This window comes from Leguminivora glycinivorella, chromosome 7 (genome assembly GCF_023078275.1).
Source record: "Leguminivora glycinivorella isolate SPB_JAAS2020 chromosome 7, LegGlyc_1.1, whole genome shotgun sequence".
NCBI lineage: Eukaryota > Metazoa > Arthropoda > Insecta > Lepidoptera > Tortricidae > Leguminivora > Leguminivora glycinivorella.
The window spans coordinates 18200859-18217087 of record NC_062977.1 but is presented as its reverse complement, the minus strand read 5'-3'; the positions used below and the strand labels follow the sequence as shown (position 1 = coordinate 18217087).

The window sequence follows — 16229 nt, the reverse complement described above, 5'->3', positions numbered from 1 at the left end:
GTTCCTATATCAAAAGGTCAAAGGCTGATAGCGGTTCACGCATGTACAGAGGAAGGTTTCGTAAAAAATGCTTTGCTGACATTCAAATCCAACCAGAAGTCCGGAGATTACCATAGTAACATGAATGCTGCAAATTATCGGACATGGGTGAACGAATATTTGTTACCAAACTTAAAACCCAGAAGCGTCCTTGTTGTAGATAATGCTTCTTATCATAACGTTCAAGTGGATCGGGCTCCAGTTAAAAAAACGATTAAAAAAGAAATGTCGGCTTGGTTAGATAAAAATAATACCATACCCAAAAAAAAAACGAAACCTGTTCTGTACATAATAATAAAAAAACATAAAGATACAAGAAAAACTTACGTATTAGATCAAATACTCCAAGAACACGGTCATTCTGTGTTACGCCTACCACCTTACCACCCAGAATTCAACCCGATTGAGATGTTGTGGGGGATAACAAAAGGTAAAGTAGGGACGAGGAACGTAACTTTTAATATGAACGACGTTCAAAAACTATTCATCGAGGAGGTTGATGCCGTAAAAAAAGAAATATTTGAAGATATTTGGAGAAAAGTCCGAGAAACAGAGTGTTCGTATGAAAATATGGAGTACCTTACTGATGGTTTTATTATTAATATAAATGCCAGCGAGGATGAAGAATCTTCAACATCCAGTTCAAGTGAAGAAGTGTCCGAGTAACATTTTTACTCTAGTTGTATAAAATGTAAAAAAGAACGCATTTGTATATTAATTGATTTGTACTTAAATATAAAGATAAAACATCCAGATTTAGCGTTTTTTAAGACCCTGATCCAAAAACAATACAATACAATACAAATATTCTGTATTGTTCACCAATATAACAAGATCAAAAACAAGAACAAAAACGTACAAGTCGTCCGTTAAGGAAATTGATTTGCGTACCAATTTGGACCTAATCACTAGGCATTGGAGCTTCCGTCGCATGATAAGACTAATGGCAAGCCATAGAGTCGCCATTTTCCATAAATCTAAAATCTTATTCATACATACTGATTTACTAAATAATATCTTCAAATGCCTTTTCTGCGGTCGTGATAAAAAGCATAGTAAAATGATATAAAGATTGTTTTTATTGGGTTGGTAAGAAAGTAATGAGCGAATCATAAACAATATTGTAATTTTTATTTAATTTATTATTTTAATCATTTATCAAAAATATAACGGCCTTCGTTATCTACTACTTGTCTCCATCGTTCTGGTAAAGAATGAATAGCATCGGCGAAGAAGTTCTTAGGTATAGATTAAAAAAACTCAGCTATGTACTGTCGTAGATGGGCTTGATCATCGAACTTTTTTTCATTCAAGGCATTTCTTAGCGATCTGAACAATGCGTAATCCGTAGGTGCCAAGTCTGGAGAGTACGGTGGATGAGGAATCACTTTCCAACCTAGCTCCAATAGCTTTAGCCGAGTCACTTTTGCAATGTGTGGGTGAGCATTGTCGTGTAAGAAAAAAACTTTAGCATGCTGTGGACGATTCTGACAGATTTTTTGGTTTAAATTTTCAAGCTGATTACAGTATACTGATGCGGTAACAGTCATTCCACTTGGTAGAAGTTCCCAGTGAATTATACCATGAATATCCCACCAAACGGACAGCATAACTTTTTTCGGGTGAGGCTCTGTTTTTGGTGCCTCTATTCCTTTTTCGTTTGGAGCTAGCCACTGACGTTTTGCGTGTGTGATTTATATATAAGACCCATTTTTCATCTCCAGTGATAAGATGGTCCAACCAGTTGAATGTGCGGCGAAAAGACAGAAGTTGTATGCAGATATTGGCACGGCGGTTTAGTTGATGTCTATCAAGTTCGTGCGGTATCCAAACACTGAATTTGTAGTTTTTTCCCAACTCGTGTAAATGTGTTTCTATGGTGACATGAGAGCAGCCTAACTCGGTAGCAAGAGTACGACTCGTTAGCCTCGGATCTCCTTCAATTAAGGTTTTTAATTTAATTTGGCTACATCAATCTTCACCGGTCGACCAGACTTAGGTTGATCTGATAATGAAAAGTCGCCACTACGAAACGCTGGAACCATCGTTTTGCCGTGGCCTCAGACACAACTTCAGGAGCAACACGCTGACATATATTACGCACTGCTTTGGCGGCTGAATGGCCAGACTGAAATTCATATAGTAAGCAATGCCTTACATGCACTTTTAATTCGTCCATTTTCTTCCTTATATTAGCTCGGCGACAGCTAGTGAATGACTGACGAGAAACTGTGCGACTCGCCCTTTATATACTTTCGACCATAGAAGATTCTAGAACTCTCTCAAAAATTTTATGTGGAATTCAATCGATCGCTCATTACTTTCTTACCAACCCAATATGTTAGATTATAAATGTGTAACTTAATGTCTTTGTTAATTTTCTGTTTAATTGTAATTATGAAAAGGATGATGTACATAACACAGCATACACTGTAGTAATGTACTATTATCATACTCTATCGCGATAAAGGCATTTTAACATAAAATCAACAAATGAGTATGAATATGAATAAGGTTTTAGATTTATGGCAAATGTCGACTCCATAGCTTGCCTAATAAAGTCTTACCGTATAACATCTACCGGGTTTCATATTGATTGTCTCTGTGACAAGGTACGAAATGGTATACAAATCAATTTCTTTATACTGATGAATTTGGGCTGTCATACGGTATAATTTATCTACAAATACGTTTTCAATAATCAATTTTTGTATCAACCTGTATGTAATCATTTTGTGACGCACACATAAATATTATCATTCACTCATTCAATCCATTCGTGCCAGCTTTAGTGAATCTATCTATATCAATTATAGCAGTTGGAATTCCTTGTATAAATAAATAAATATTTTAGGAAAATGTTTATTTTTTGTCGAACTGATACATTCAAAACTGCTGCAGGAGAAGAGAATTCGATTTTATTTTTATAGTTAATTTTTATCTAGAAAAAAGAAATTTTAAGGGACCGGAGCCTTACCGGAGTACCCGGGTGGTTTACTAGTAAGGACGTTAGCCGCGCAAGCTACCCGGGTTCTATTCCCGTCTCGGCCGCCGGTAAACTTGATCTATTTTCTTTAGTGTATGATCCATTCCAGTTCATAATACATTCATGCCTGTTTCGCAATGCATATGAAATTTAAGCCCAGTGAATAGTTCCTATTAAGCTGTTAAGTTATTATTAATTATGACTGATTAGTTCAGGCTGCGGTTGGGATCCATTAGTCCGCTTGATACTCCATTAGAGCTGACCGATGCATAACATAATAATAGTGCGGGTTCAGTGTGGATTTTGAAGTGATTGCTGGCTTTTGCAAACGATTTAGTTTGCGTTGACATTTCTTTAGTGAAATTGGTAAGACCTGTTTAATGTATTCTAAGGTTGTCTAGTGTCTACTTCTCGTACTGCGTCTAAAGTCGTTGAATCAATAAAATTTAGCTACTGTCTTTTACTTCTATTATTTATAATATTCTTTGGACGTCCACTGGGCAGCATAGGTCCGCAGAGTATTATTAACTGATGCGGTCAACTGTAGTGAATTTTACCTTACCAATAGTTTCCAAGTTATGTGAATTTTCAGGATAGGGCTACACTTTCAACTTTTTTAAGGGATATGAACAGGAGAACGTAGTCGAATGCAGATTCAGCATTCTTTAGAGGTTTTACACAGGTCACATTACATTTTCAGGGTTCCAGTTATCAATATAAAATAGCCATCGTGGTCCGCTTTGGAGGGCAACACAACCGCCGTAAAAAAGGAAAAAGGCTTCCCAAACGTAAAAAAGGGAAATATGCAGGACGCAGGACTAAATTGCTGCTCATTACATTTACGTTTTATTATAATATTTACTTACTTAAAACGTTTTCACATTCATATTCCAGTGTGCGTATCCGAATGGCACAAACGCTTACGAAACGCTCATGAAACGAAACGCTCGCAGATATCTATCTCTATCGCTCTTGCGGATTGGCGCGTCAGAGCCAGACTACCTTTCGCGGCGTTTCATTTTCGTTTCGCGTCTCAAAAATACCATTCGGCTAGGCACGCTGGCTTCGCAAAAGACAGTACAACAAAGTAAGGCGAATGTGTCTTAGTGACAGTCCATTTATTGCATTTCCGCGTTAATCCGCCCGAGACTGCAGCGGGATAATAATAAGTTTTGTGGTCGAAGCCACGATATTTTACAACAAGCCAGGAAACTAGTGATGTAGTTGTAGAGAACAAATCTAATTCAATATATTCTTGGTACCTATTGCACTTTGAAACTAGTGATGTAAAAGAGTAGACTTTTAGAGTCCATTGTTTGGTTTTGACAGAAATGTTATTGGCATCTTAAAAAAAATTCGATGTTCTAGGCAATACAGAAACTTTTAGATAGCATTTTCGGTTTTCATAAAATAAAATATTTTTTTAAATTATTTTGTAATTGTAAGATGTAATATTCTCATATAAATAAAATATAAAGTAATTCATACCTACATACTTGTAACTTGACGAGTGATACTTTCATTATTCCTATTTTTTTTTCATGATTGAATAATTGCTTAAATATTATTAGCACAACCTAAAATCGTGGCTTTATTAAGCAGTCATTAGCTACTTAGCCTTGCTTGATGTATAAAAAAATAAACCGAAGAAAAATTAAATCTATATTATATACAAACATTGAATTGATCCATAAAATTATCGCCGTTCATGACGCATGACAATCGTTCCACCATTTTATTTATTTATTTATTTTATTTCTTAAGAAACAAACAGTCTCATATTATGACAATTATTACAGTGTAAATTACTAATATTGTAGACTTACAGTTTCCTTAATTTAACTATCTTAACCTAAACATTATCAGTTAAAAGTGTTATAACATTCAATATATTGTTTACTGGTGTTTGAGTGGTATCGGTATACATCGCTAAGTAATACAAGTGAAAATATCTATATATTACAAATAGTGTGCTTGTTGAATACATTGTAAAGATAATCGTTTGAAGCTACCAAGTGTTTCGTGAAAAATGTCTAACTCTTGGAATTTTTCATCATAAAGCCTGCATGCTCTCCTAATGAAACCGTTTTTAGAATAAGAAGTACGACTACGAGATATATGAAAGAGGGGTTTTTTCCTACACGCTCGCTCACAGCGCCGGGGTACTCGAAAACAAAGTGTCTGCAATAACGATTTATTATTTTCAATGAGGTAACATTAATAAATCAACGTAACAACAAAAAGTGCAGCATGTTTTAAAAATTGTAGTGATTAAACAACATGTTTTCATTCAGTAGCAAAATAAAATTGGAATATAGCAATTACTCATGCCAGGGCACGCAGAAAATCTCCACGTTTTTACAAAAACACAAACAATGGGCTGTAATTTGAACATAGCCAGAAAATATGCGGCCTTCTATTGCTGAAGGATCTTTACGCTTTGACCAGTCTGGAATGGAACGTAAAGCTATTTACAGTAAGTACATAATTTCTGTTGCTTTTTTCCCTTTTTCCAAGTAAGAAATGTCTCAAAAATTGTGTCAACATGTGATCCGAGGCTTTTTTAGGGTTCCGTAGTCAACTAGGAACCCTTATAGTTTCGCCATGTCTGTCTGTCCGTCCGTCCGTCCGCGGATAATCTCAGTAACCGTTAGCACTAGAAAGCTGAAATTTGGTACCAATATGTATATCAATCACGCAAACAAAGTGCAAAAATAAAAAATGGAAAAAAATGTTTTATTAGGGTACCCCCCCTACATGTAAAGTGGGGGCTGATATTTTTTTTCATTCCGACCCCAACGTGTGATATATTGTTGGATAGGTATTTAAAAATGAATCAGGGTTTACTAAAATCGTTTTTTGATAATATTAATATTTTCGGAAATAGTCGCTCCTAAAGGAAAAAAAAGTGCGTCCCCCCCCCTCTAACTTTTGAACCATATGTTTAAAAAATGTGAAAAAAATCACAAAAGTAGAACTTTATAAAGACTTTCTAGGAAAATTGTTTTGAACTTGATAGGTTCAGTAGTTTTTGAGAAAAATACGGAAAACTACGGAACCCTACACTGAGCGTGGCCCGACACGCTCTTGGCCGGTTTTTTATTTACTAGCCAAGGTGTGTACTATTTTTCTGTTCGACGAAGCCGGGAAGCGGCCGTCTTTCCGGCCAGAGGACAGAAAAGTGATTTAGTTGTAAAAATGTTCTTGTCACACTCAATAATTGTACAGGTACGTTATTATATTTGACCTGGGGCCCATTTCTCAAAACTGAAAGTTAAAAGTTACAAGAGGAAGTCTCTTTCCAACTTGTCATATTAGAAATTGACTACCGCTTGTAAATTGTAACTTGTAGCTTCGAGAAATGGGCCTCTGGACTGTACAATAAGGTCCTTTTGACTCGGAATTCTAACGGCACATCTGATACAAGCTCCTTATTCCACATGAAACATACGTAATAAACCCTTAGGACATGGAGCCCCACAAAGATGGTTTGGTGAAAATACTAAATTGTTCAGCAAAAACGCGGTTCATTCACTGCTGTCACCAACTACGACTGGATTTGTGCTGACCCTTTTTTTTTTTTCAATTTTAGCTGCAAGGAATTATTTGTAAAAACTTGTAATGTATGTGGTGACGAAAAAACACAGTAAATAATAGACGGAAAAATTGTGAACTTGTTAGATATCTCATATTCGCAGGCGCGTAAGAAAATACCAATTATTCCAAAAAATTATTCCAAGGGTTGTTTCGATTGATCTCTATAATTACAAAAAAAAAGTTTACAGTGAATACTGTCTAAAAAACCGGCCAAGAGCACGTCGGGCCACGCTCAGTGTAGGGTTCCGTAGTTTTCCGTATTTTTCTCAAAAATTACTGAACCTATCAAGTTCAAAATAATTTTCCTAGAAAGTCTTTATAAAGTTCTACTTTTGTGATTTATTTCAAATTTTTTAAACATATTTATGGTTCAAAAGTTAGAGGCTTTTTTTTCCTTTAGGAGCGATTATTTCCGAAAATATTAATATTATCAAAAAATAATCTTAGTAAACCCCTATTCATTTTTAAATACCTATCCAACAATATATCACACGTTGGGGTTATAATGAAAAAAAAATATCAGCCCCCACTTTACATGTAGGAAGGGGGGGGGGGGGTACCCTAATAAAACATTTTTTTCCATTTTTTATTTTTTCACTTTGTTGGCGTGATTGATATACGAGTACATATTGGTACCAAATTTCAGCTTTCTAGTGCTTACGGTTACTGAGATTATCCGCGGACGGACGGACGGACAGACATGGCGAAACTATAAGGGTTCCTAGTTGACTACGGAACCCTAAAAATACACGAACACGAATATAGAACCCCCTCCTTCTGGGTAAAGCAGCAATACTAAGAAAAATTACAGTATCAGCGAGCATTTGTGCCATTCGGCTACGTACGCTGGTCTGCCTTCTGAATTGCACCTACAAACAATTATTCTCTGACCCGTATTCTCTGCAGAGGGCGTATTGTTGCCCGCCGCAGGGCCCAGGTTATCCGGGGTCTCGCACAAAGGGGAACTTCTCAGACACCTCGGTTTTGATCTCGGCAAGATGCTACTGATCATTTGAACTTGACACCCTGTTACTCAGTACCCCCGGTACTTGGGCTTGAAAGTTTGCGAACTTATCAAGTTTATACTGTTCAAGTTTATCAATTTTGGTTTTGCTACATTAGTATCTATATATTCTGTAAAATGATCTTGGTAACCTGATTAATTCAAAATATATATGTGAAAAGTGTTATTATGTCTTAATCGAAAATAATAATTAATTACATAATTTGGATAATAGACAATAAAAAAAAAAAAATACTTCTCTTTCTAACGTTTAAAAAGAAATCGAAATGAGTGAAATCGAGATATGAATGATATCTATTTTATATATAAATGAGCTCGTTTAATATACACCGTGTTTTTTTTTGCTTTCCGTTAAATTCCACACTTCGTTAGGTTCATAATAAGGAACCACCATGTATATCACTTTTAGTTAAATTCGAAAAAAAAAATGTTTCATCATTTTCATACACAATAGATCGATGTACACAATAAATGAATTTATTAGTGTGTGAGACCTTTAAGAATAACATTTAAGTTAGTGTCAAGTGATTGACAGCACATGTCAAAACAAATAACATTAGGAATTGGTAAAGGCTGTCACACACGTATTCAGTCATCTTTATTTTTTTAATAACTCGATATCCTTAAGAGTTAAGACGCTAGTTTCTTAGAGAAATTAATAGAATTTGATCTAAAGAACCTTCCCTTAAAGTTAACGGAATTCAATAAAAACATGGTGTATGTTTCTAGTCTCCATCTCCCAGGATGAATCTTCTAAACTACCCTAGGTACCATTAAAACACTCAAAGTAAAATAAATACATTCGATCAACATGCATCAATATACGTAAAATACCCTATAATGGACGGTGATGCCATTATGGACAAAAAAACACAAATCCTTAAAAATAAGAATCTAAAATTAGTTTCTAAAAACTGACGGCAATGTTGTACCATAAACTAGAGTTGTAGAGCTGTTTCATTTTGAAGTTTCAATTAATTCGGTTATTTCTGAAGGATTTGGCGACAAGATAAAATTCACCAGTTTACTGAAAAAAATATCAAGACGAATTCTTAGTAATGTAGCTAAGAGAGTTGAGTTCATGTATAAAATAATAAAAAAATAATACTCGGTGTAATCTTGAATGAGTTTTACTTACTGCATTAAGCATGAGATAAAGAAACAATCCTATGTTAAAATAACCCAAACTAATTTTATTTATGATATATAAAATTGACCCATTGAGTATCAGTTGGCTTTAAAAGTAAAATTTTAAACTTATTTCACTGTCCATAATGGGGGATCCATTACTGGAGAACTGCCGTCCATAATTGGAGAAAAAACACCTAGTTTTAATTTGTTAACTATGAAGAAACCAATAGGAGTATATATTCTGCAATACGCTTGAAATGTAAAGGAAGGATAGGACATTCAAGATTTAACACGCTTAGCGGTAGAATTTTTACATTTATCAGTGAAACATCAAAAACAGGCGATTTTTTTTCTTAAACTGTCCATAATTGGGTCTGTTACCTTAGGTACAAGAAAATGTTTTTGTTATGAATGTCAGATTTTTAGCTTTAATAACACGGAAGTTTAGTATCTGTCTGGAGGTTTATTCTGATTGTAAGTTATTCAAAAGCTTATTTCGTGTATTTTTTGTCTGCAATGATTCAGATTCAATCGATGATTATTTTTTGATCATATTTTTTACTTTTATGAGCTTTTAGTTCAATTTTTGCGTAACTGTTATCGGACTGTATTTGAATCATATTATTCAGTTAAAATGCATTTTGCTGGTATTGTATTTTGGCGCGGGCGATATATGGTATTGTATTTTGACACGAAGAAATAAATAAAAAATAAAATCTTAAAAATCGCGGGTCTGCCGGCCGACGACGGTGAATATTTTAGACATTACTTAAAACTTATGGGTTCCCTTTATTTTGCAGAATATCGATTGTCCGAAATACATTTGGCATAACAGCTTTCGCAGAAACATTTTTACCCGAATGATACTTTTGCATAATTGTACAAATAGCATAACTGTCATATCGCATATCATTCATTTGGCAGAATTCTGGATAGCAGAATACTAATACTGTCGATTTTAATATAGCAGAATTGTATATAGTATATATTACATTTCACCGAATTAGTAATCGCATACTGTTAATATCGTCGACTTTAATTTTGCAGCATTTTATGTCGCATAATACCTACTCATGTTGCTGACTGTAATTTTATTTTGCACCGAATAGACGATCCGCCGAATTTATTTTGACATGTTGCCAGAAATGTAGATTAAGTTAGAATCCCTATCCTGACAAAATACTCACACGACACAGAATTCTTATATGTCACAGAGTCAGTGTAGGTGCGACGACGAGCGAAGCGAGGAGGAGCGTGTTAGGTTGACAGTGAGTAAACCAGTAACTCCTTTTTAATGTAAAAAATAAATAAAACATAGTGACATTATTCTGCGCATCAACATTATGCCAATGTATTATTCTGCCTAGGACAATTGTGCGATATGACGGAATGCCAAGTCAATAGAATGCGACACAATTTTCGACAAAACAATTAATCGATTATACGACTATTATACTATTTAACATTATGCCATTGTATTACTCTGCCTTAACTAATTCTGCAAAATGACTGTATGCCAAGAAATTTATGCAAAAAGTCATTCTGCGAAAAGAGGATTCTGCCTAGCGTTGTTATGCGAAGGTAAAATATGAAAAAAAAATTATGCAAGATAATGGTAATCCAAAACTTATAACACTCACAGACCTAATCCAGGGATTTCGAAAACAGCTTTAACGATTTCGCTGAAATTTGTTATGTGGTGGTTTAGGGGTTGAAAAATCGATCTAGCTTATTCGCACTTGCACTAACCACTTAACTCAGGGTTAGTGGGCTGTCAAATTCCATATAAAATGGTGGGTTAACCCTCGGGTTAATCTTAGGTCCTGGAAAACGCGAATTTTCTAGTTTTCGAATTCCGAGCGAAGCTCGGCCGTCCAGGTACTATTATTACCGTTAGAATAAGCCTCTGGTTCTCGAAAATTTCGTCGTTCAATCACTTTAATGTTTGTCGTCCTAATCCCTACATGATCGCTAATGGGCTGATATAACTGTATTGTGCTCTTATCTCGACACGGATAACGAAATGTGTAATATTACTCCAGTGCGATCAAACTTTCTAAGCGGTCAGTGCTCTCCATTAGTTACTGTAGTACTCGTATTCCAAAATTCGATTTTCGAAGCTTTATATCTGTCACACTTTAGAATTAACAGAATTCGCAATACATTACCTCTTAGAAAAAGCTTTCAAGGGTGATAAAAATCAAAATACAAGTTATTTTTAAAAGTCGCCGAACAAATGTTAATCAGTATAAGGAGAATAGCCTACAGTTTAATTATTCGCCTTTGTTACAGGCCCCACTCTGTATATTGAATTAAAAAAATGTACACTTTTTGAACGAAACTCAGTCGTTACGGGTTTAAATCTTAGTATGAGCGCATATTTTTCAAATTTTGTTTAACATAAACTTTTCGTTCGATACAAATATCTGCTTGTTTAAAAATTTATTAAATTTATGTCGAGACCATTTTTAGCGATATTTTGAGGAAATATTTTAAAAATTTCAGGTATTACCGCGAGTATAATGCATTTAGCGTTGGTAAATAATTTTTTTTCAAAAACCAGCAGAGGAATCTCAGACGGTATAAGGTAAGTATGGGTACCTGTTATAATAAGTACCTTATCGGCATTTATTTGTGTAATGTAAATAATCAAAGAGGTACAAATTACGAAGAAGACACGTAGGAACAACATTTGTTTTTAAAAATTTGTTTAGTTGATTATTTTAAATATTTATATTTCTGTTTATTTTTGCCTTCTAAATCACGTACTTACCAACGTAATTTTACTGTTAATTTTTTTTATTACGTATTTTAAATCAAAGGAAAAATGGAAAATTCACACCTCTGGCAGGACTCGAACCTGCGACCTCTGGCCTTGCCGGGGCCATCCCTCTCCCAACTGCGCCACGGAGGCCTGCTGGATGTGTGCGAATTTATCCATGCCTTCCCTCAATTCTCAATCACCTTAGAGTGGCCTATAGCAAACATCTACCCATCTCATCTATCTATTTTTTATTACTTATACTTTCCCAATATTTTTATAAAACAGATAAAATGTATCGTATAACGCTAAACAGTATATTTTTTGTTGTTTTACATCTTTAAATAGACTTACTTATAAATACTTGTTAATTTTAACTGACAATAGTGTTGAATATTATAATCGCAATAAATTTCGCTGTTAGTCATAATTGTCATAAAGGATAAAAGTTACTCTGAAAGTTTTTAATACAACATATTTTTTTAGAAACACCTCGTGCAACGGCGGATGGCTCCAAATCTTCACCCACATAGTATGCGGAGTGTTCACAGTAACCAGTTTCATCTTCATCCTAATGGTGGCCTTCAACACAAGCAAACCTAGACCGAACTATGGGTCCCGGTGTCAGCTCTCCGGTTGTCGTGTTATCTGCCACGGGGCACCGTTTTATGAGGAATATGAGGATGACATTGTGTTGGCTGTTATGGTATGATATTGATATTTTTGAGTTACAGTATTTATTAAAATATAGTCATGAAATAAATTCTCGACACGTGGCAAAACCAAGAACAAACGGGCCTCGTTTATGCCCAGAACGTGCAAGCTGTGGAATGAGCTACCTTCTGAGGTGTTTCCCTTGCGCTATGATATGGGGTTCTTCTAGAAGCAGGTATTTAGGGTTCTCAAAGGTATGTTGCTTATGTCCATGGGTGGCGATGACTGCTTCCCATCAGGCGGCTCGTTTGCTGCCTATTAAAAAAAAACTTTGTGATCGAACGTGCCACCTCCAAGATGAGTCAATAGTTTAGACAAAAAAACTATTGTGCAGTTAAAAAATAGTAGTACTAGTAATTGAAAAGTTGTGGTGCCGAAGTCACGGAATCGGTTCTGAAAGGATAAAACTCGTTTAACCCTTAATACGGCAGGAGAATTTCGGAAATTAGTCAAATTTGAATTCTGTCAAATTGTCAAATAAAATCTAAACTATGGTATGGCCATATATTTACCATATGCCCCATGCCCTATTAAGGGTTAAGCCGAAAATTCGATTTTATTTTTACAATCAAACATTTAAATCTTTCGATTGCGAAAGTTACAATGGCGGGATACATTATAATTATTTACTTTTAGACCACATTTTATAAATTTGCTAGAAAAATTGGTAGATTTCTAACGAGAACGAGTAATTAGAAGCTGACTGTGTCTAATGTGATAACAACAATTATTTATGTTTGTATACTACACTTTAGTAATCTAGCAAAACCTTTACTGTTCAGCTTTCGAATATTAGGTTTTGCCGCTCAGGTTCTAGTTAGCATTTGTCTCTCTTGTAAATTTTTGAGTTTTTTTTTTTTAATAAATGGACAAACAATTTTATAATACGAAGTAACCAAAAGGCTTCGGAGATGAATAGAAGGAAAAAAACAATTTATGACATTATTCCTTAGAAATATAGGTATATTTAGAATACATAGTACCTATGATATTGACAATTTCAGTGCTAGGCATGCACTGACTTTGACTAATAAAATCACCTTACTTCAAATAATAAATTAATGAATATTTGTTTTACATTATGACTCCTTTTTTACAGGCTGCAGAAATGAATTGCCGCGACGTATTTCTCACTTTAACGGAACCCCGTTTTACTAACGAATCCCTGCCTCGTAATTGGTTAAACAGATTACGGCCGGTGTTGGTCGAAATCGGTATCATAGGTGGAAACCTTCACCATATCTCACATGATGCCTTCTCTGCTGCCTTCACCAGAAATTTGAAACTACTCTTGTTAGAAAAAATAACCATATCATCGTGGAGTCGATACGCATTGCTAGGATTCGCAAATTTAGAAACCATTTTCATAAAGAAATGTAACATTGTTGACATGCGAGAAAATTTCCTGTCTGCAGTAAGTCTATCTTTATCAACATTAACTGTAATAGATAGCGGCTATTGGAACCCAGAAAATCTTACAGGATCATCACAATTTTCCATGTTTTCTTTGCTAACCTGGGTCGATTTATCAAGCAACGACTTTGGGGGAAACCTAGGAAAAGCCAGCTTTACTAGACTGAAGTACTGCAAGTCATTACATCTCGCTTCCAATAGAATTTCTTATATAGAACCAGGAGCTTTCGATAATCTGGTTAATTTGGAATATTTAAATTTGAATAATAATTTCCTAAACCACTTAGAACCGGGTTTATTAAATGTCATGACATCATTTTCTACGCCAAAGGTTAAATTAAACCTAATACAAAATTGGTGGCATTGTAATTGTTCGGACAGAGAACTAAGAAGGTTAACCGGGCTTGCTATACTACTGGCAGATCCTGTATGCAACTCTCCAGAATCCGCACGAGGAAAAACTTTTCATGAATTCGTCGCTGCTTGCAAAGCAAATGAACCAAAACGAATAGTTGCAGTTGATATGCGAAACAAAATTGTTGAAAATGAAAAAGTAGATGAATATAAGTGCACCTCGAAAACTTCCCAAAACTCTGTCTCAAAAGCTGTATCTCCTTTTCAAAACTACAAATGCTCGATGAACGTTCTCAGCTCTCTTTCTCTAGGTAATTATTCACTGTCAGATTATTATACTCCGCAAGAAAGTTTGTGGGTCAAACCGGCCATTATTTTTGCAGGAGATAATTTTTCAATGGTTGAACTAAGTATATCACGCACTGAAGGTCACGGGCTCATTTGGTATCGAAATTCATGTGCGAATGAAATATTTTGCGTAAGCGTCTTGCCAGACACAATAAGACTGTATAACATGGATATATATAATGAGTATACTTTCTGCCCAATAGATCTAAAATCAGGTACTGTACAGAACTTACATTGCCTTGATGTTTCATCGAATAACAGCAATAATTTTTCCGTTATAACAAAATATGTATTATTTGCTTTAATAGCAATTATTTCTCTATTATTTGGGGCTCTCATATTGTATATGTTTATTCGGAAATATCCTTTTCTATTGAAAGGAAGCAAAAGACTATTGTTCGTCAAGCATAAAACGGTGGAAGCCTTAGTGTTACCTCCGAAGGTGCCATTGCGTGGAGTGCAGAGCGAGACTTCCTTGAATCATTGCAAGGGATTTGCTGATATTCCGGCATCATTGGATCGTGATTTCACGCGGTCGGGTTCGATGCGAAGCTGCCACAGTATCGCCCCAAGCTACATTTCTGCGTTGCATCCAACTGAAGAGCAATTAGCGGATTGGCGTTTGAGACATGCTAATGAACGATTTGACAACCATTATGCAACAGTATCCGTAATTAGCTCCGATGCACCGGTTTCGTTGTGTAGTAATAGCGATCACTTGTATTACTCGATTGAGGATGACTCTCCAATTGTGAGCTTAAGTGATCCGTTTAGTCAGAACTTGGAATATGAACATGTCAGTGTCTTTTAGTTATTAAAGAGCAATACTTGAGTGCCATAAGCTCTAAAAAGATTTTATTTACTTTTCACTATAGAGATACATGTAAAGTGGTCACATAGTGCTGAGATTGGAAATGCAGATTTCATGATTTTCGTGATAATCAAACGACGCTCACAATTAAGGTTCTAACTTTTCAGCCATTTGTCAAAGTAACTTCATGGCAACCCAGAGAAACTGTTTCTAAGATATTTTAAATAACATAGATGCCAAAAAATATTGGCACAGTCGGACCATTTTCAATTTTGGTCCACAAAAATTACTCCCTACAATTTGGGTTTTAATTTGGGCGAAAAATAATGCTTTGTAAGCATTGAAAAATAACTGTTCAATGCTTACAAAGGTTTGTGATTTGTTCACAGTATGTTAGACGGACCAATGAGCTTTTGTTTTGTACAAAGTTAAACGATCCTTCACTGAGGAGATTAATGTTGTATTTAATTTATAGTAATAATAAGACTATTTTCAGTAGAATGCTAAGCGCAGATGTTCTGCAGCATATTTATTTGGACAATGTGTCACGAGACGAGGTGACCGGGCCTGCGTAAGCGCACATCGTGAATCAATCGTACACAGCTGCTTTTGACATCGGTTTAAATTCACTGCTAACAATATAACGTGGCAGTTCTCTTTTTATCGAGACAGCAATAATGGTAGAACTTACAAAGTTATTTCAATACAACTGAACATAATTTAGAGCAATGATTATATAATGATAATGATGAACGTGTAATGTTAATAAAGTTTAACACACAGAAATAAACAATCCTTTCTTTTACATAATGCGTTACAACTATAAGTAGGAGTGCGAGATACAAGATTTTTCCTAGTAGTAATATTGTAACATTTGTAACCTACATCCCACATAGTATTTTTAGAAATAACAAAATCAATCTGTATAAGTAATAAGAAAATATGTGTAAGAGACGTAAAACATCTTGGGACCGGAGTTTGTAATAAACATCTAAAAAAAAGTGACCAAGGCGTCCACTTTTTCTTAGATGTTTATTACAAACTCCGGTTC

The 16229-nt window shown here is 35.1% G+C and overlaps 1 protein-coding gene across 1 annotated transcript; it reads left to right on the top strand.

Annotated features, from left to right (window-relative positions):
- Positions 1 to 11282: 11282 nt before the first annotated feature.
- Positions 11283 to 14177, top strand: LOC125228061. Its single transcript, XM_048132508.1, has 4 exons — positions 11283 to 11364; positions 12025 to 12244; positions 13352 to 13903; positions 14109 to 14177. The coding sequence occupies exons 1-4, from the start codon at positions 11300 to 11302 to the stop codon at positions 14175 to 14177; spliced, it is 906 nt and encodes a 301-aa protein (XP_047988465.1). The 5' UTR covers positions 11283 to 11299.
- Positions 14178 to 16229: the final 2052 nt, after the last annotated feature.

Coding starts and splice junctions, on each gene's coding strand:
- LOC125228061 (XM_048132508.1), top strand. CDS start 11,300: ATGCATTTAGCGTTGGTAAATAATTTTTTTTCAAAAACCAGCAGAGGA. Junction 11,365..12,024: donor GGAATCTCAGACGGTATAAG/GTAAGTATGGGT, acceptor ATATTTTTTTAG/AAACACCTCGTGCAACGGCG. Junction 13,904..14,108: donor CAGGAGCTTTCGATAATCTG/GTTAATTTGGAA, acceptor GCAACTCTCCAG/AATCCGCACGAGGAAAAACT.